This window comes from Diabrotica virgifera, chromosome 9 (assembly GCF_917563875.1).
Source record: "Diabrotica virgifera virgifera chromosome 9, PGI_DIABVI_V3a".
Lineage (NCBI taxonomy): Eukaryota > Metazoa > Arthropoda > Insecta > Coleoptera > Chrysomelidae > Diabrotica > Diabrotica virgifera.
The window spans coordinates 189325306-189345513 of record NC_065451.1 but is presented as its reverse complement, the minus strand read 5'-3'; the positions used below and the strand labels follow the sequence as shown (position 1 = coordinate 189345513).

Sequence of the window (20208 nt, the reverse complement as noted above, 5' to 3'; positions counted from 1 at the left end):
GTAATTTCGTTTTACAGCGAATTATTTTATATCATTTACTCCTAACTGGGTATCGGAACCAAGTTTTCGTTGGAATTTGGCCAAGACGAATAGACAGATATGGAAGTGCAACTTTTAGACTTCCCCATGTCTTCTTTCATTCATCATTCGTTTCAAAGGTAAGTGATAAAATATATTAATCTTCTTCTTGATAGATTTTGAAGTAGGTACCTATATATAAAAAATTCTCATAAAAGATCATGGTTTCTACATCTACATAAAAAGATAATAAAATCCAAAAAGACATAGAAAGTACTAAAGATCCTTAATTATAATAATACATATTTATATCTCAAGAATTGTTTATTTTCTCAAAATAAATATTTTAGTAGTATCAGAAGGCAGTAACATCAAACCATTGATACTCCTTCTCTTTAGTTTCATCCAATTCGTATTCTTCACAGCCATATCTGGAAAAAATATTATAATTTAATAAAGATTTTAGAAAACTTTGAAAAATAAATATTAGCTCATTCATTGCGTTTCGGAACCCTAAGAACTTTCATGTGGTTCATCAAACAGAGAAAGCGGTTAAAGAACTTCAAAAAATAAAGAAAGGAAAATCAATTGGACCAGATGATATTCCTGGGGAAGTGGGGAGAGCATTAGAAGAGACAGGAACAAGTTGGCTAACAGGTTTAATTAATAGAATTATGGAAGTGGGACGAATGGAAAAGCATATTAGTACCTGTAAAAAAAACAAGGGAGTTGTTCCACATAGTCTAAGAGCTAGTGAACCCTCCGACTAACGGTCTTTCTGTAAGGCTAGAAATTTGTATGGTGATAGTGATAATTCATAGCACACCAAGGCTAAAAACCATGACCTGGCAGGCATCAGCCTTGCACGTGTGAATCTTTCTACCAGGTGAATCGAAAAGAACATAGTTTAGGGGGAAAATAAACTTTCTCCTGTAAGGATTTAAGTATGTGTTTGAGTAAGTCATTTAGAAGAAATGTGTACAATGCCAGGCGATTCTGAACAGCATAAGACCTTGCCAGGCAAGCGGAAGGATTGGGGGTTTTTCCTAAAATTATTTTTTTTTGCATCGAACAAAGTTTTTTTAGGTTTTTGAATCATTCCAAACAGAAAAGATCCTTAGTGATTTTTTTCTTAGCTTAATAGTTTTTGTTATATAAGAGATTAAAAATTATGAAAATTGCGAAATCGGCCATTTTTAACCCTAAATCGGACATTTAACTAAAAATTTCAATGTTGCGAAGGTAGGTAGATATTCTTTAAACATTGATTGATCAAACCCCGAAGAGTTTTTTGCAATACAATATCGAAAACCCCTTTGTTTTTTAATTGCTAATCAAGCGAGCGCGACACTGTAGTATAAGTGAGGACGTTTGAGTTTGCATAAATTCATTATCTCGATAATGGGCAAATTTAAAGAGAAATCCTCAGACAGGTCAATTTTTATTCTTAAATTAGGACTTTTTGGCGTATATATAATACTAGTGACGTCATCCGTCTGGTCGTAATGACGTAATCGATGGTTTTTTTAAATGAGAGTAGGGGTTGTGTGATAGCTTATTTGAACGGTTATTTAATTCTCTATTCAATAATATAAACATTATTAAAATTGTTTATACAGGGTGCACAAAAAAATTTTTTTTATTAAATTAATTTAGACAAAAAGAAGAAAAAATTTTTTTGTACACCCTGTATAAATAATTACGTTCATGTTTATATTACTGAATAGAGAATTAAATAGCCTTTCAAATGAGCTATTACACGACCCCTACTCTCATTTAAAAAAATCATCGATTACGTCATCACGCCCAGAAGGATTACGTCACTAGTATTATATATATATATATATATATATATATATATATATATATATATATATATATGCCAAAAAGTCCTAATGTAAGAATAAAAATCGACCTGTCTGAGGATTTCTCTTCAAATTTGCCCATTCTCGAGATAATGAATTTATGCAAACTCAAACGTTCTCACTTATACTACAGTGTCTCGCCCGCTTGATTAGCAATCAAAGAACAAAGGGGTTCTCGATATTGTATTGCAAAAAACTCTTCGGGATTTCATCAATTTATGTTTAAATAATATTTACCTACCTTGGCAACATTGAAATTTTTAGTTAAATGTCCGATTTACGGATAAAAATGGCCGATTTCGCAATTTTTAAAATTTTTTTTACCGGGGCCGGCGTAGCCGAGTGGTAGCGTGCTAGGCTAGCGTGCCGGTGGTCCGGAGTTCAAATCCTACAGCCGGCAAGAACAACTAGACATTTTTAAAATGTTTATAGGCCCCAGGTCGACTCAGCCTGAATAAAATGAGTACCTTGGGTAAAACCAGGGGTAATAATAGGCGGTTGAAGCGTAGCACTGGCCCTGTTACCTTCCTTGTATACCGTAGGCCCTAGATATAGCAGACTACCCTGCTATACTCCCAAAGCCACGTGAGCGGTATAAAACGGGAGACTATTATTATTAAAATTTTTAATCGCTTATATAACAAAAACTATTAACCTAAGAGAAAAATCATCACTAAAGACCTTTTCTGTTTGGAATGATTAAAAAATCCTAAAAAAACTTTGTTCGATGCAAAAAAAATAATTTTAGGAAAAACCCCTAATCTTTCCCCTCGCCTGGCAAGGTCTTATGCTGTTCAGAATCGCCTGACATTGTGCACATTTCTTCTAAATGACTTACTCAAACACATACTTAAATTTAAACCTTACAGGAGAAAGTTTTTTTTCCCCTAAACTATGCACTTTTCGATTCACATGGTAGATACACGTGCAGGGCTGATGCCTGCCAGGTCATGGTTTTTAGCCTTGGTGTGCTATGAGTTATCACTATACAAATTTCTAGCCTTACAGGAAGACCGTTAGTCGAAGGGTTCACTAGCTCTTAGACTAACAATGCACAAACTACAGAGCCATAAAACTGCTTAGTCACACTGAAAGTATGGGAGAGGGTAGGGGAGGGTGGGCCACAATGAGACAAAATTCAGTTTATTATTTTTGAAGTTATACTTCTTTACGATCGAGAGTGAAAGTTTATAATACCGGGCGCATGCGCACACAGACAGTATGTAGTTCGTTGCTAATCTTTCAAGATATGTATGTATCAGCGCTGTCAGCGCAAATAAGTCATTAAAAGGATATACAGTGGAACCTCGATAACTCGGATTAATCGGGACCGCGGCCGATCCGGGTTATCGAAAATCCGAAATAGCCGAAGAATATGGTAAAAATTAATAAAATACGGTATACTTACAGATAAACTCCGTTAGAATTGAAATAACATGAAATATATTTATAAATATGCACAGTACCTACTCATTAAAATTACTAAAAAAAACACCAAACACAAACGTAAGAAAATGGAAGCGAACAATACAAGACACACAATACAGTCACAACGATGTAATGTTATTATTTAAGAGCAGTGAAAACTAAAGACCATTGTTTATAAAAGAATTTTTTAAATAGTCTTTCCTAAACAATGCTGACAGTTTGAAATAAAAAGGAATAGATACTACAGACAGGTGGCTGTTGTTTCTGCGGCGTATGCTATGAGTCATTTTTAATATCGTATATGTAGTTCAAATTACACACATACACATTATCTCTCAAATATTATATTACATACATTTTTATTGTTGAAAGGTTTGTCTGATAATTAACTATTTTGATGGAAAATAAGCCACAATTAAATTGAAAAATTCAAAATATTGAAAATCAAAATGTTTATCTGATGAAAATCGGTCCGGGTTAGCCGGACTTCCGGGTTATCGGGGGCCGACTTATCGGGGTTCCACTGTATTAGTGTTTTTAGTAAATGTATTATTTATTATAATTTTTGTGTCTTTGGATTTGTCTTCCTCGGGAATAAGATATTTTATAATAATAGTAAGTATATTTAAAGTATGTTTGTATACTTCACTTGGTCTATTAAAGGACATCGCACACATCTTATGGAAAATATAATGTCACTCAAATTCAATAAAATTTATACGAATAGATTCGTTTTAAATTAACGGTCAAATCTTATCATTGCGCCAACTCCATATTTTCAATAATAAGAGCAGAAATTGATATAAATAAATCTGAAATCAAATGGATACGTACATAAGTTAGAGAGAGAAAAAATATTTTATAATACCCAAATTGTCGGTACTCCATAAATCAGCGGATTAGTTTTACTAATCCGCTTAGGCCCAGCGGGGTTTAAACTCTTTTGAATAGCACCCAGGCAATAGTGATTGTAACTGACACTTTTACTGACTAAAAAATTTGATTTCGATAAACTTTAATTGCAATTTGCGCCGTAATTAATCATAATTAAGAGTTGGCGCAATGATAAGATTTGACCGTTAATTTAAAACGAATCTATTCGTATAAATTTTATTGAATTTGAGTGACATTATATTTTCCATAAGATGTGTGCGATGTCCTTTGTCAGTATGTATGAGAAATCTTGTAACCTGTCAAAGCGAAGGGAATATAGCTCAGTGGGAGAGCGTGTGACCGGAGATCGAGAGGTCCCGGGTTCAAATCCTGGACGATTCATATTCTTCATTTTTTTAATTTTTGGTATCGTTTTAATAAAGTTTTTTTAAAAGCGGTAGGTAAGAAAGTTAGTTTAATATTTAAATAAAATACAAATAACCTGTTAAGTATATTTATTTCTTTGAAATTATATAATAGAAGTATGACTTCTTACGTGCGTACAAAGTACACACATTCTGTTTTTTTAATTTTTTTTTTCAGTAGACAGATTATTTTCAAATTTAGTATTCTAGAATTTCAAATTTAGTCTTGCCCATGCATGGGCCACAATGAGACACCTGGATTTTGTCAACTTTTCCTTAAAAAACTTATTCTACATCACCATTTATGTCCTTTGTTGAGATTACTTTACCTATGTAGTAAACATCTCTCATGTCTTTAGCTTCAAACTTAACAAGGACAAAATTTCAACATTTAGGTCTTTATCAAGAGGCTTAAATTTTGAAGGATCAACTCTTTCTTGCTGGTCATTATCAGTGTCTGAAAACTGCTCTTCGCTGTTATTAGAAGCAGTAATTTAAAATATCTCGCTGCTCTCACTTGAAACATGACTGCCTACAAAAATTCTGTCTCATTGTGGCCCAATGTATCTGTCTCATTGTGGTCCAATGCACGGTGATTTATAATTTATTTTTTTGGTATTATAACCGATTTAAACATAGAAACTCAAATGTAAATATCAAGAAATTCAACTATATAAACATGTGTTATATGTTAGCTATAAAAAGTAACAGAATATCTGCTTAGCTGGGTAATATTTTGTGATGAAAGATGAAATAGAGTAATGAAAAAACTTCAGAGGTGGGACTACGATGGTAAAACATGGCGGATACAATTCGTATCGAGTGTTCGTAATCCCTATGCTGGTGTCGAAAAAGTACGAAAGTCAAACAATCTGTAATAGAGTGATAGCAGCCATTGGTAATGTAGGGTTATGGGTAAAGAAGAAATTCATAGAACTGCTCATAGAGTGCAGCGCCTGTCAAGTCCCGCTACATTTAAATACTTTAACTGTCTCATAGTGGCCCATGTCTCATTGTGGCCCACTCTACCCTAATTGATAGACGGATACGTGAAGAAACCGAAATATCCGATAATCAGTTTTGCTTTATGCTAGGCAGATTAACAACAGATGTAGTTATTATAGGGCAGTTGATGGAAAATACATGAATAATGAAGCAAATGCTCGATAAAAAAGGAGTTTTCGGTGAATATGTAAGAAATTGTGAGAGTCATGTATGAGAGACTAACAACTAGTATAAGGACAAATGTGGGAAAGACTGATAAACTTTAGGTGAAAGTAGGATGGAACCAAGACACAGAGTAGTATTTTACATAAAAAACTGACGAAAAAGGAAAATTTTTTTATAATGATATTAAGTTTTAATGATAGTTCAAATACATTTAACAACACACATTGTTTTAACTAATAGATAGTTGTATTAATTTCAGATATAGTAACCTTGGCCGTAGCCATCAAAATAATAATAGGGTCGTGTGTTATCTTGGTTATCGTTAAAATAAATTTAACATAAATTACCTACGATTGATTATTATATATTTTCTTTGAATATATTGAATAAATTATAGTATCTCGCAGATATTTAAAATGATAAGATTAATTAGAATGCGTAAGCAAAAAAACAGTAATTTTTAATTATGTAAACAAGACAAGATAACGATTCAGTTTAAGGAAATAAAAATCTTTACTAGAGTTCACTGGATGAGATTTTCATAAATATCTTCTTCAATCGTAGGTATGCATTGCTGTCACTTACAGAATTCATAGCAGCTGGATTCAGCGGCAAGAAATCTACAGGAGCAGACTTCCTAGATGTAAGCAAAGCCTTCGACAGAGTAGGGCATGAAGGACTGACATACAAAATGAGAAATTATGGATAAAGCGGGGCCATGATGAAACTCATCTCCTAAGCTACCGGATGTTGAAGGTCCAGATAGATAGAGCATAAATTAGATATTTTGTTAATAATTTACAAAAAATACTTAACTGTCTTCTTTATTGACTTGGCAATAATAGAAATTACGTGTCTTTACCCTCACCTACCCTACTACTTGAACACAGATCCTCAAGAAATGGTTTCGTTAATTTTGTGAACCACAAAATTTATAATTCTTAGTTTTGACAAAGAAATACTTACACAGTTATTTTTGTACAGCTTAAAACTGTGTAATCTTTTTTAAAACATTGGGTATGTAAAACTTTAAAATATATAGAGGATACTTCCTTGGAAGATGCAGTTCCTGCTGCTTCAAGACAGTCGTAAAATTCTGCATCACAATCACAGTGTACCCTAAAAAATATACTCATTACAGTATTTAAATGTAGATGGCACTATTTTGAGTGTAATAGAACAGAGATGTGTTACATAAAACCTCCCAACAATTTCTGTGGTAACTCCTCTTTGAAACAAACGAGATACCGGTTTTCTGAGTAAATTGTTTTTACGAGTATGAGTAGTTTACTGGCCTAGCTTAACTGTGTATTAATGCTGATATTATCACTTTTGACTCCGTGAGATGATTGATTTTAAGAATATACTGTCCACACTCCATCGAGAGGACCCGCGAAAATAAGGATGTTAGTCAATATGTAGGTACCACATTAAACTACTCAAAATAATACAATGTAATATTCTAGAAACATTTTAAAACTAACACACATAATGCAACAAAATCAGAAATGAAGATAAATACGAACATAGAAGCTGAATGCAGGAAATAGAAATACGTTGAATCTGATTAAACTCTGTACTCTGCTAGGTGGAAATTGGTGGCAGGAGCCATGCAAAATGGTCGCTGGTCGCTGTTAATATATATATCAAGAGATTTCTCAATAAACCTACTTTGATATCACTAACAATTCCTAACCATAATGAAATAAGTGAAAACTAAAAGGCAAAGTTTTCAACCTAATATAAACATTAATAATATTGAAAAATATTACTAACAAATTTTTAATTGAAAACTTATTGGTCCATTTCCCTGATAACACCTCCATGGCTTCTAAAAATTGCAAGCCAGATGGATGCTGCAGTGAAGACAAGAGGGAATTCTAAAAAGTTGCAATTCACAACCCCGTCTACAGCTTGGTAAAGTTCCAACGGAAAAATGGACCTAGTTACTCTATAGGAGTAATACTAATATAAAATAAAAAGGTACACTATTTTTATTCAGTTGCAATGCGAAGGCAAAACTGTCTTATGTTTCACTTATTAGAATAGGGAGCGCAAACCAGCATTCTAAATCGACGATTTTCGACTCTATTTGGAATCATCATCAGAGAGGCGTAGGTTTGCTGCTCTTGCTCGAAGTGACAAAACCACGAAAGCTTATCCCCGCATTGCAACTGACGTTAATGAATTAGGTGACTAGCGTCATCTGGCTACTGAAAGGCAAAGTTTTCAACCTAATATAAACATTAATAATATTGAAAAATATTAAAAATATTACTAAAAGATTTTTAATTGAAAACTTATTGGTCCATTTCCCTGGTAACACCTCCATAGGGAGGTGTCCATTTCCCATGGACCAATAAGTTTTCAATTAAAAATCTTTTAGTAATATTTTTAATATTTTTCAATATTATTAATGTTTATATTAGGTTGAAAACTTTGCCTTTCAGTGGTCAGATGACGCTAGTCACCTACTCCATTAACGTCAGTTGCAATGCGGGGATAAGCTTTCGTGGTTTTGTCACTTCGAGCAGAGAGCAGCAAGCCTACGCCTCTCCGATGATGACTCAAAAATAGTCGAAAATCGTCGATTCAGAGTGCTGGCCTGCGCTCCCTGTTCTAAGTGAAAAATAAGACAGTTTTGCCTTCGCATTGCAACTGAATAAAAATGGTATACATTTTTATTTTAAGTGAAAACTAGTTTACATAGTCTAAATCTGCTCCTCTTGGTTAAAACATGGCAACAGAAGGTCCCTGGTTCTCCAAGATGAGGATGGGCGTCGGTATAACATATATATTCTTCTAAAAATTAGCTGTTACAAAAGTTCAAGAAGAAGAAACCAGACTGATTAAGCGATGGTGCCTATGCAAGAAAAGGGACCATCTGTAGAGACCACGAGCTTTACCAAATTTACTCTAGTAGGACTAGACATAAAATTAATACAACAGAAATAAGACGAAGAATTGAAACCATTTCAGTTTCAAAATTCTTATTTATCTGTTCTGTAAGTTTTGTAGTTTTATATGTTTATATTGTAATAATTAATAATGTATTGTTATGCTCTGTATTTTCTCTCTGCTATGAGATTGATCAGCTTCTTATTAATTCAATTAATTAATTATTTTAATTGCTACTCATGGAAACAAAACCAAAATTTGATAAAACTTTCTAATAAAAAATATTCTCAGGGCTAATTGATTTAAAATGTATCACCTTTAGTTTGTGGCTTCTAGTATTTCTCGTTGCTTACTTTATCCAGGACAAAACAGGGAAAATAAATATACTCAAAATCATATAAATTTTATAAATATTATTTATATACTATACCATAAATATAAGATTCAAAATGTAGGCTAATACTTTATTCTGTTGTCCAAATTTCTTATCTAATAAAAATCTTTAATTCTACTATCTCCTTTTTCTTTAAAAAATTTTCATTTAAATGATTCGGTAGACTGTTCTTATTATTATAAAAAAAACAATATTTAATTTACCTTTTAAATAGATTATTTATCTCTTCTATGAATTTATGAATGAATAAATTATGCTGTAAAAACTGTTAAATTGACAAAAAACATGGTATGTAATATATAACAACTCTCTCCTTTTCACAAATAATTTGACTAACCTTTTTAATCTTCTTTACTTCTTCTCATGGATTGTGTTGTCCTCGGTTCTCCCGTACGTGCTCCTCGGATGCTGCTACGGTCTTTCTCATCCAAACTGTTTCCAAACAAAAAAACAGCACTCGCTCTAAATCTCTCCTCTATTTAGTCTCTGACTCGATACAAACAATATCAATCTTTATAATTCCAAGATTTCTTCTCTTAGCTCGATATCTCGTGCAAAGTTGATATAAACGGGCTACTCGCTCCAGACAGAAACTGGAATCTATTCGGACACGAGGAGATTGTACTTCTCGACTCGGTCACGATTTCGTCTCAACAGGAATCTGCTTACACGGCCACCAAATTCAACACTTTACACAAAATTACTATTTTTCAAACTGGACTGCTCCCTTCCGATCTTAATTACACAGTAAATCTTTTTTCCCTCATCAATCTGAGACTCAACCACTCTATTCTCCCTCCATCAATCTCTTCGCCAATCACAAGCATTCTCTCTACACATTACGTCCCTCCTTTCATTTCTTAAGAACAAATAGTGTTATATACAAATTTTCTGTCTTGTTAATTTCCAGGAGATATACTGACCGGCACAAAAAACGGCCACCCCACAAAATGGGTTATTTTTGATGTCTCGAATTTCCTAAACCTGTTGTCCTATTTAAGTGATTTTTTCACCATGTTATGGCCTTATTCTTTAACAATATCGCTGTAATAATATTGTTGCTAGAGAGGTAAATTATCATTGTATACCGGGTGTACCACTCAAACTGTGTTTTTTTCTCAAAGTTCACCACACCCAGTGGAATATTCTAGCCTTTATAAAATACAGAAATTAAAACCCAACTATTCGCGGTGTGCAAGTACTTGGAAGGGAATTGAGAAACGATCGTGCGCGAATAGCGGAGAAATATTGCAACTTTCTTAAATAATTCATATTGTCAATTGAAATTGTCAAATTGACGTACATTTCATATCTACTGTCATTGAAGAAGAAAAATTATATGTTGCTCCACAATATTGATATGATATGCAATTATTATATAAAGGTAAATTTAATTAATTGTATTTTGCTTGCAGTACTGCATTTTAATAACTAATTTTATTTACTGCATACAATTGTTTACGTTTTAATAACATAACCTGAATCTTATTTTTTTGGACTATGGCCTTGACAATTATCCAGTAACCAGGACTAATATACTTGGCCAATATAATTAAAAGTGCGAATAAAGTTGCAGAGCGTAGAAATAGGTGTCGCTTTGCCGAACTTGCACGGTCCCAATAGCCTCAGGTTTTCTTAACATTCGGTTTTTTGATTCATTCGCTTATGTTGGATAATAAAAAAGTTAGGTACTTGAACAACTAGCCATGTTCTTCATCAATACAGCGTGTTTCTATTCTAAATAAGTGCGAAAAGGGTAATTCTGCATGAAAAAATGATGACCGTTTGCTTTATAAACATATGTCCGCAAATGCTTCGTTTCCGAAATACGGGATGTTGAATTTTTTCTTACAAACTGACGATTTATTTAATTAAATTTATATAATTTAAATTTAAATTTACCTATTTATTGCTCCAAAAATCGGTTGATATATGGAAATGAAATTTAGCAGATTTTAGGGGTTGTTACTGCGCATTATTTGACATACAATTAAGAATTTTATATTTACCATTGGCGTGCATACGGGTAATATTACCCGTATGCACGCCCTTGGAGAATATAAAATTCCTAAGAGCATGCCAAAAAATGTGCAATAACTGTCTCTTAAAACCCACCAAATTTCATTTGCATATCTCAACCGGTTTTAGAGCAATAAATAAATCGTCAGTTGGTAAGAAAAAATTTAACATCCCATATCTCGGACACGAAGCTTTTGCAGACATATGTTTATCAAGCAAACTGTCATTATTTTTTCATGCAGAATTACCCTTAAAGTTTTTTGCACTTATTTAGAATAGAAACACGCTGTATTGATGAAGAACATGGCTAGTTGTTAAAGTACCTAACTTTTTTATTATCCAACATAAGCGAATGAATAAAAAAACAGAATGTTAAGAAAACCTGAGGCTATAGTTGGGATTTAATTTCAGTATTTTATAAAGGCTAGAATATTCCACAGGGTTTGGTGAACTTTAAAAAAACACAGTTTGAGTGGTACACCCGGTATACAATGATAATTTACCTCTCTAGCAACAATATTATTACAGCGATATTGTTAAATAATAAGGTTATAGCATGGTGAAAAAATCACTTAAATAGGACAACAGGTTTAGGAAATTATAGACATCAAAAATGACCCATTTTGTGGGGTGGCCGTTTTTTGTACCGGTCAGTGTATTAAAATTACTTTTTTTCTTGCATTTTAGAAAAACTCTATATTCTAAAACTAAACAAAATTGTTTATCGTCGTTTCTTTCTAGGAAACCAATTAGAAACATTCTATTGCCTACTCCAACCGCGAGTACATCTACTTTCTAATCCGATCGTATTTTAGTTCATTGTTTAATTTGTATAAGTCCTGTTCGTAGAATCTTTACCACTAAACATTTTCTCTTTCCACGAAACACTGCTTACGGCTAAATTATATTATTTACAAATTTTGGCTATATACAGGGCGATGAAAATTTACAATCTCGTGGTCTTTGACATAAAATTAATTCTCTAAATTTTCCCCATAAAAATTATTTAACAGTATATACAAATATATTACCCAATACGTTCTGCTCGATTACGTATAAGGTAGTGTCGCCAAATAAGGCCAGTGTCTTAATTTGGCCAATTGCAAATATTTTCTTAAATATCGATATTATATATTAGAGGTCACCGTAAATGTCTTTCTCAGTCAAAATCGTCTACGCCATTCAGTCGGTAGTATCACATAGCGGCGCCAAGTAGACTAGACACGTGTTTGTTACGGTGCGGAAGTTCGTTTATAAATTTTAGGAAAGTTATAAAATTGCTAAAATGGTACTTAATGAATATAAGCCAATTATTTTTTCTTTGTAAAGCGATAGTAAATTAGTACTTTTTAAGGAACTGGAACTGTTTTTTCTCTATATTCCTTTTTATTATTTTTTTTATGTTAAATAAAAAAGTAGACAGTGTCCTAATAAAGCCAATTGTCCTAGATGTGTGTAAATGTGCGATATGTAAGCTTAATGTATTGACAAATTTTTGTTTTAATAGGAATAAAAGTTTCTTTCACTAAATTTTGTATTTTTTCTTTAATTCTTAGGTTTAAAATTTATTATCCACCTCAATTTGCGTAAAAAATGAAACTGGCCTTATTAAGCTACCAGTTCCTAATAAGGCCAAATATTCCAGATTTATTCAATGTTAAAATTTTATATTTCTTTATTTATTTAGTAAGTATTTTATCCTGAAATTCGATAGCTAAAATGTTAGGCAATACGTATACAAGAGTTTTCCCCCATATTGTTCCTGAATAAAATATTACAGATATTTAAACCTTAAGGTGGCCTTAATTGGCGACCTTACCTTACAAGTAAGATATCGACAAAAATAACCACACATACAAAAGAAGTAATACGAGCTTTAAGAACAAACAGCAACTTAAGCAGATACATTAAGAACAACAAGAGCCAAAAGAAAAAGCACTTGCATAGTGCGACAAACTTACGTGGTGACTGCCCAAAACTTACATTGGTCAAACTGGTAGAATATTTAACAAACGTGTAGTAGAACACAAATGGCTTTTAATAATAGAAAAACAGATTCTGCGTACGCACTTCACCTTTTAGACCAATATGATTATTAACTGGATAATTTATTACCCGCAAATATAACAATACCTACTTACCTTGTATAAAAAGCAGAATTGAATAATCCATGTTTTCTGTTAAATGCTTTTATAATATCTGGACAGTTGTCGTGTGCTCGACAACATTTATCCGTTTCTTCCTCCTCCCCCAAATCATCGTAATTTTCTGCAATGTTACCTACACCACACCATTTGGTTCCTAAAATAGAATAAATATGTTTGTCGTCAAAAGCAAAGACATAGTTTCCATCACTGATATTCTAGACATTCAGAAGTTCTTCAAAATATTCAGTCCATCTTTCTATTATTTTATTTACCGCGGTAAGCATTTCTCCATTTTTATCTCTAACGAAATTCTTCTTCAGCCTGTGCTCGTACTGCTGGACATAGGCCCTTCCATTTGCTTCCATCGATTTCTACTCTTGGCAATTCTCATCCACTGCTTGCCCGCGACTTGTTTGATATCATCTGCCCACCTCTTCTGTGGTCTGCCTACTGGTCGCCTGTTCTCTCTTCTCTTGGTCTCCAGTTTGTTAGTCTCTGTGTCCTTTTTCGGGATTATCTCGGGCAACATGTCCGACCCATTGCCACTTGAGCCTTGCTATACGTTCTGCGACATAAGTAATCTTTGTTCTTTCACGAATGTCGATATTTCGAATTCTGTCTCACAAACCAATCCTTAGCATGGCCCTCTCCATCGCTCTTTGGGTTGTACTGAGCTGCTCTAAGGTTTTCTTGGTAAAGGCCATGGTCTCCAGTCCATATGTAGTTACAGGCAAGATACATTTTTCATAAACTCTACGTTTTAGACACATTGGTATATCTTTATTCTTCAAGATAAAGCTCAACTTGTAGAAAACTACCCTAGACAATTGTATGCGTCTTTTTATTTCGGCTATTTGGCTTTCTTTGCCGATTTTAATGGTATGTCCAAGATTCTACATTTTCAAGACTGACGTTGTCAATAATAAGATTAGTTTGTACATTACTCATTACTTTTGTTTTCTGAAGATTCATTTTGAGACCTATTTGGTCCTAACGAAATTGGGCGTCCTTATATAGGAGCCTCTCTTATGTTGTCTTACCCCTCTGTAGAATTTTTTACATTGATTGTGTCTATGTTATTTTTCTATCTTTTCAATTTGTTATTGCAAATATCTTTTTTTTTTAGTTTTCTTCTTGCGACTCTCTTTCTGTTTTGAATTGTATACGTTTTTTATCTGATGGGTTCGTCAGATAATCCATTTTTGAAGTTATACTTCTCTACGATCGAGAGAGAAATTTTACAATTCTGGGCGCATACGCAAACAGACAGTACAGTCGGAAAATGAAAGAATACCCATGAACGAACATATAAAACACGCTGTATTTTCCTGTCACCCTGTCACAAAGAAAATTGCCCAGCGCAAGTACATGTAATAATAATTATTACATGTGCTTGCGCTGGCCAATTTTTTGTATGACACGGTGACAGGAAAATACAGCGTCTTTTATATGTTCGTTCATGGGTATTCTTTCATTTTTCCTACTGTATGTAGTTCGTTGCTAATCTTTCAAGTTATGTATGTATCAGCGCAAATAAGGCATTAAAAGAATATATTAGTGTTTTTAGTAAATGTATTATTTATTATAATTTTTGTGTCTTTGGATTTGTCTTCCTCGGGAGTAATATAATACGTATTATTCAAACACTATTTTGTATACCTACTACTTCACTTCATCTATTTGTTACCGTGATTTGTCATAATGTTCGAGAAACCGTCAAATCAATGTCTCCGTGGCTCATTGGTAGAGCGTTCGACTCTTACGATCGAGAGTGAAATTTTATAATGCCGGGCGCATGCGCACACAGACAGTATGTAGTTCGTTGCTAATCTTTCAATATCTGTATGTATCAGCGCTGTCAGCGCAAATAAGTCATTAATAGGATATATTAGTGTTTTTAGTAAATGTATTATTTATTATAATTTTTGTGTCTTTGGATTTGTATTCCTCGGGAATAAGATATTTTAAAATAATAGTAAGTATATTTAAAGTATTTTTGTATACTTCACTTGGTCTGTATGTATGAGAAATCTTGTAACCTGTCAAAGAAAAGGGGATATAGCTCAGTGGTCGAGCGTGTGACCGGAGATCGAGAGGTCCCGGGTTCAAACCCCGGACGATTCATATTCTTTTTTTTTATTTTTTTAAATTTGGGGATCGTTTTAATAAAAAATTTTTAAAAGTGGTAGGTAAGTAAGTTAGTTTAATATTTAAATAAAATACAAATAACCTGTTAAGTATTATTTATTTCTTTGAAATTGTATAATAGAAGTATAACTTCTTATGTGCGTACAAAGGACACACACATTCTTTTTTTCTTTTGTTTGTTTCTTTTAGGGCTCTTTCGCATTCTTCGTTAAACGTTTTTCCTTTTGGTTCTTTCTTTCTTCCGATACATTTTTCTGATGCCTTTCTAATAGTTCTTTTTATGGAGTGCCATTGCTGATCTACATCTTCACTCTCATTTATTTCCAAAACCTGAAACCTGTTTCTTATTTCTAGTTCATATTGTTTTCTCCTATCTTCTTCTTCCAGCTTTGCCACATTCCACCTTTCGATCTTAGTTAACATATGTAGTAAATAGACATCTTAAAGACAAGAAGTTTCGATACGTAGTTAGATAGACTTCTTCTATCAGATACATACTTCTACAATATCTAGGGGATTCAAGATAGAACGAAAAGATGCATTGTTTCGGAAAAATTCAAACAAGCTTATATTTTTCTAAAACATTTTTTTTAGTTTATATACATACATGTTAAAGTAAAAAGTTCTACTCACAGATTTCGCCGCTAATTGTTTATTAATTGTTTATACCAGCGGTTCTCAATCTTTTTGAGTCATGTACCATCTAAAGTTTCTTTTATTATATTTCTATATTTTTAGATTGCATAATCAAGACTTACTATGTACTACTATTTTAAGTTTTTGTGTGTTTTGTGTACCACCGCAAATAATGATATGTACCACCAGTGGTACATGTACCACAGATTGAGAACCGCTGGTTTATACAATAACAACTGTTTTGTATAAATAATTTTAAAAATATCGTTGAATTCATCATTTTACTTTGATCCAATATGTTTCTGTTTTGTTTTTGATTATGCTGAATCTGAATATGGCATTACAATTTGAAAATTCTTATACAGAAGCTCTTATACAATATGTCTGTGTACCAAGGAACCATATGGGAAACTTTTTTATTATCAATTTTGAAAATGCTCTGCATAGTCTAAAATCTAAAAATAAATCATCAGATATCAAATTTTATCAATTTTATTCGAGGTGTGTCAAAAATATGAATTTTGTTAAAGAGTAAATTACCTTTATATTCCAGAATATCAAAAATTGTTATTATGACAAGTTGTTTGGAAATAAAAACTATGTTTTAATATATAATTACCTCTTTCTAATTGAAAAAAAATTAAATTTTTTCCCAAATTACGGATATCCATCATCATTTTATTTCAATTATGATAACTATTTTATTATCAATTTTACGAAAAAAATTATTCTTCATAAAATACTCTATCTGGTCTAAAGTCTACGATACAACCATCAGATATGAAACTTTTTCAATTTTATACGAGGTATGTAAAAAAATATGCATTTTGCTTAACAGTAAGTGCCTTTATAGTTCACATTATTTTAATTAGAAGGATATAATTGAACACTGAAACATATTTTTTAATTCCAAACAACTTTTCTTTATAACAATTTTCGATATTGTGAAATATAAAGGTACTTTACTCTTGAGTGAAATTCGTATTTTTTGACCTCGTATAAAATTTGATATTTGACGGTTGCATCTTAGATTATATACGATGCAGAGTAGATATTTTATAAAGAATAACTTTTTTTTCGTAAAACTGATAATAAAAAAGTTATCAATACTCAATAGGTTCCAAGTTACGCGGACATACTGTATAAGACCTAAAAAAAAAATTCTGTTGAACATTTATTATTGTTGAAACTTATTATTAAATGTATTTTAGGTAAGTTTTACAGAAAAAAGTTTTTATCACTTTGAATAAACATTTTTTAGCTGGTAATTTTCGGTTTTGTATTACATTTTTGTTATCTTTCTTAATTTTCTCAAAAAGAAATAGTCTATTTGATTTGTAAAATAAAGTAGTTTAGTGCATTTTAAAGATTACATCCTAAGCTTTAAAAAAGTACCTATAAAATTGTATTAAGTATGTTCAAACTTGAGTAATACCGTCTTAAACTGGTGGTAATTCTGTAAAACTACGAAGTTTTCAAAAATTACATTTTTTGAGACGTCGCACAGTGGGGCAAGAGACAACATAAGTTGGCATTAAATCATTGTCGATATATTATGGCCAATTTTTTTTTTCAAATAATATAAGTTGTGTGTACATAAAAAAACGATGTTTTTTCAGTTTTCTTCTTCTTCTCAATGTGCCTATCCGTGACGAATGTTGGCGATCATCATGGCAATCTTTATTTTATCTGCAGCAGCGCGGAAAAGCTGCACAGATGTTGTGTTAAAGCAGGTTCTGAAGTTCTTTAACCAGGATGTTCTTCTTCTTCCTGAGCCTCGCTTTACAAATAATTTCCCTTGAAGGATGGCTTGTTCAAAAAATGTTTTGCTCAAAATTTTCAAAGCTGAATGTCCGTAGTTACTACCGATATTGATTTAAATGATATTTGAAGTTTAGTCATTTATATTTTAAATCTTATTTATTTATTATTATCTAATATTATTTATATCTCAAAACAATTGTGTTAACATTATTTTTGAAAAATTGCTTAACCAAATTGTTCTTTAAAACCATTTACCGCATATTTATAAGAATAACATAAAATTTTGTAGGTAAAATATTGAAAAACTTAAACTACAGATCATCATCAGAATCATCAGATGTGACGTCAACATCTTGCACATTCGGAAATTTGAACATAATATATTATGCACTAATATGCAGTGCTTCCACTGGCAGGTGTTCTAATTTCTTTCTTTTTATGTTTCTTTTGCTTGTGATCAGTGGATCACTACTAATCAACAAAAAGTGGAATACATCTTAATTTGTTTTGGATCTACTACACTTTCTTGAATTATTATGCTTGAATTATGCAAATAACGAAAAATTAGAATAGAGTGTTATTCAATTTAATTAGGTCAACATAACCTCACAAAAAATAAAATTATGAAAAAAGGAGCAAATATGAGCAAAAAGTTAAAATGATTTTCTAAAGATAATACTCAAGCTTTCAAAATAAAACAAAATTAAAGTTGGATCAGTCTGGGAACACTAACAAATCACTTGCTCTTTTTGAAAAATGCATATTTTGATATTTTGTACAGGTAACTTTAAATAATATATTATAAGAGACTATATTTACTTAATTATTATATCACATCTGTAATAATATTGTCACTTTCCTGAAGATCAAATGTCCGTAGCCAATTTTACTAGTAAATTAACTTTTCACTTGAAATAAGTGGATCAAACGTAAGTCGAATCACGTTATCGCGGCCTATGCATTGTTAACACGGGACCATGGGCCCTTTGCGACGCGTCGCAACTGGTGGAGGGGGATTTAATGGGGAAAACTGATGCCAAATCATACGCAGGATTGTGTACTATTTAATTAAACTGAATGCGACAGAAAATACTGTATTTAGTATTTTCATTTTATGCCAACTTTTTAGCTCTCCTGCCCCACTGTGCGTCGTATCATTTGAATTACATTTTTGAGATTATTTAGGATAAGACATAGTTTAGTAAGATGTTTAAAAGGTAAGTTGTACAAATTTGAGGGTTTATAAGAAACATTGTATTAGTTACACATTTTTGAATAATTTTTAAACAAAATTCATGTAAGTTTCATTTTTCGCCCACACCGTACTTACGTCCATACATTTTATTTCTTTTTATTATAACCATAAGATAGCTTAATTGTTCTTCTTTCATGTCCAATTTCTAAAATTTCATTTCATCTATTAGTTAAAGAATTATATTAAAATAACTCAACCGTGCACTTCGCCGAACGCTAGTTTACAGTGCACCAATGTTTGTGAGAAGGGTGACTTTAGCTTTATAAATTAAAAATTATAGAAGCTACAGATTTAATTTTAGAAAAATCTTTATAAAAGGTATTTTTTTGTAAAATTTTCTGAATTTTTCAATGGTTAAGTCAGTTTTTTTTTAAATTTATATTTTCTGAGTTATTTAAAAAACATCTAATTTCGCAGTTTATTTTTTTAATAAAAAATGATGCATCCACTTCTCGTGTAGAACTTTTTGATATGTTGTTTATTAAACATTTCTTAATGAAATAACAAAAAGTTATATCTTGTTTGATTTTTCCGAAGTAAAAATATACATTATGCACTCCCTTAATCAGGAAGATCAAGAAATTTAATGATCTACTTACCAGGAAAAATGAGTATTGATTGAAGTGATCTTAGGGTTTCCTCTATCTCCTGTGCGTGAATACCTAAATTAAGCGTTGATATAAAAAGAATTTTAAGTATTAAACATTCCATCTCTGTAAGAAAAACTTCTCTTTCTAACCAGTGGATGATATTTAAACATATCCAATAACTTTTCACTTTGTTCATCACGTTTATGCTATTATTTAAATCAGTTTCAGATTTATAAACAATTTAAACATAAAAATATCCTCTTAACTGCAGTTAATAGTTTATGGTGTTTCACGTGCAGTAACCCTAATAGATTACGTGTAGGTGTAGTAACCGACTCATTTAAGTTTTAAAAAGTTTCTCTAGTCAACTAGACGAAAATTCTGTTAACGTAAATCCCTACAACAAAGAATTAAAGATACTATTATCTAATCTAACAACTATGCAGTGTATGACAAATATGTGACAAAAAGAAATTTTTCTATGGATGCTATACAATGTGCAACTTCTCTCACTACTTACATACATTCAAAATGAACAATTCCTCAGGCAGTGAGAAAAGTCGGCCATTGCAGTGAGA

The 20208-nt window shown here is 32.0% G+C and overlaps 1 protein-coding gene across 1 annotated transcript; it reads right to left on the bottom strand.

Annotated features, from left to right (window-relative positions):
- Positions 1-373: 373 nt before the first annotated feature.
- On the bottom strand, positions 374-19121 carry LOC126891601 (phospholipase A2-like). The gene is made up of 4 exons (XM_050660780.1): positions 19116-19121; positions 13232-13452; positions 6746-6898; positions 374-449 (listed from the first exon to the last, which is right to left on the bottom strand). Exons 1-4 carry the CDS (start codon positions 19119-19121, stop codon positions 374-376), a joined length of 456 nt encoding a protein of 151 aa, XP_050516737.1.
- Between the last annotated feature and the right edge of the window lie 1087 nt (positions 19122-20208).

What these genes read in the sequence shown, in the direction of transcription:
- LOC126891601 (XM_050660780.1), bottom strand. An exon ending in AATTCTGCTTTTTATACAAG is followed by an intron (nt 6,899 to 13,231) that starts GTAAGTAGGTAT and finishes TATATTTTTTAG; the next exon opens with GGTACACTGTGATTGTGATG. An exon ending in AGCTGTACAAAAATAACTGT is followed by an intron (nt 450 to 6,745) that starts GTAAGTATTTCT and finishes TATTTTTTCCAG; the next exon opens with ATATGGCTGTGAAGAATACG.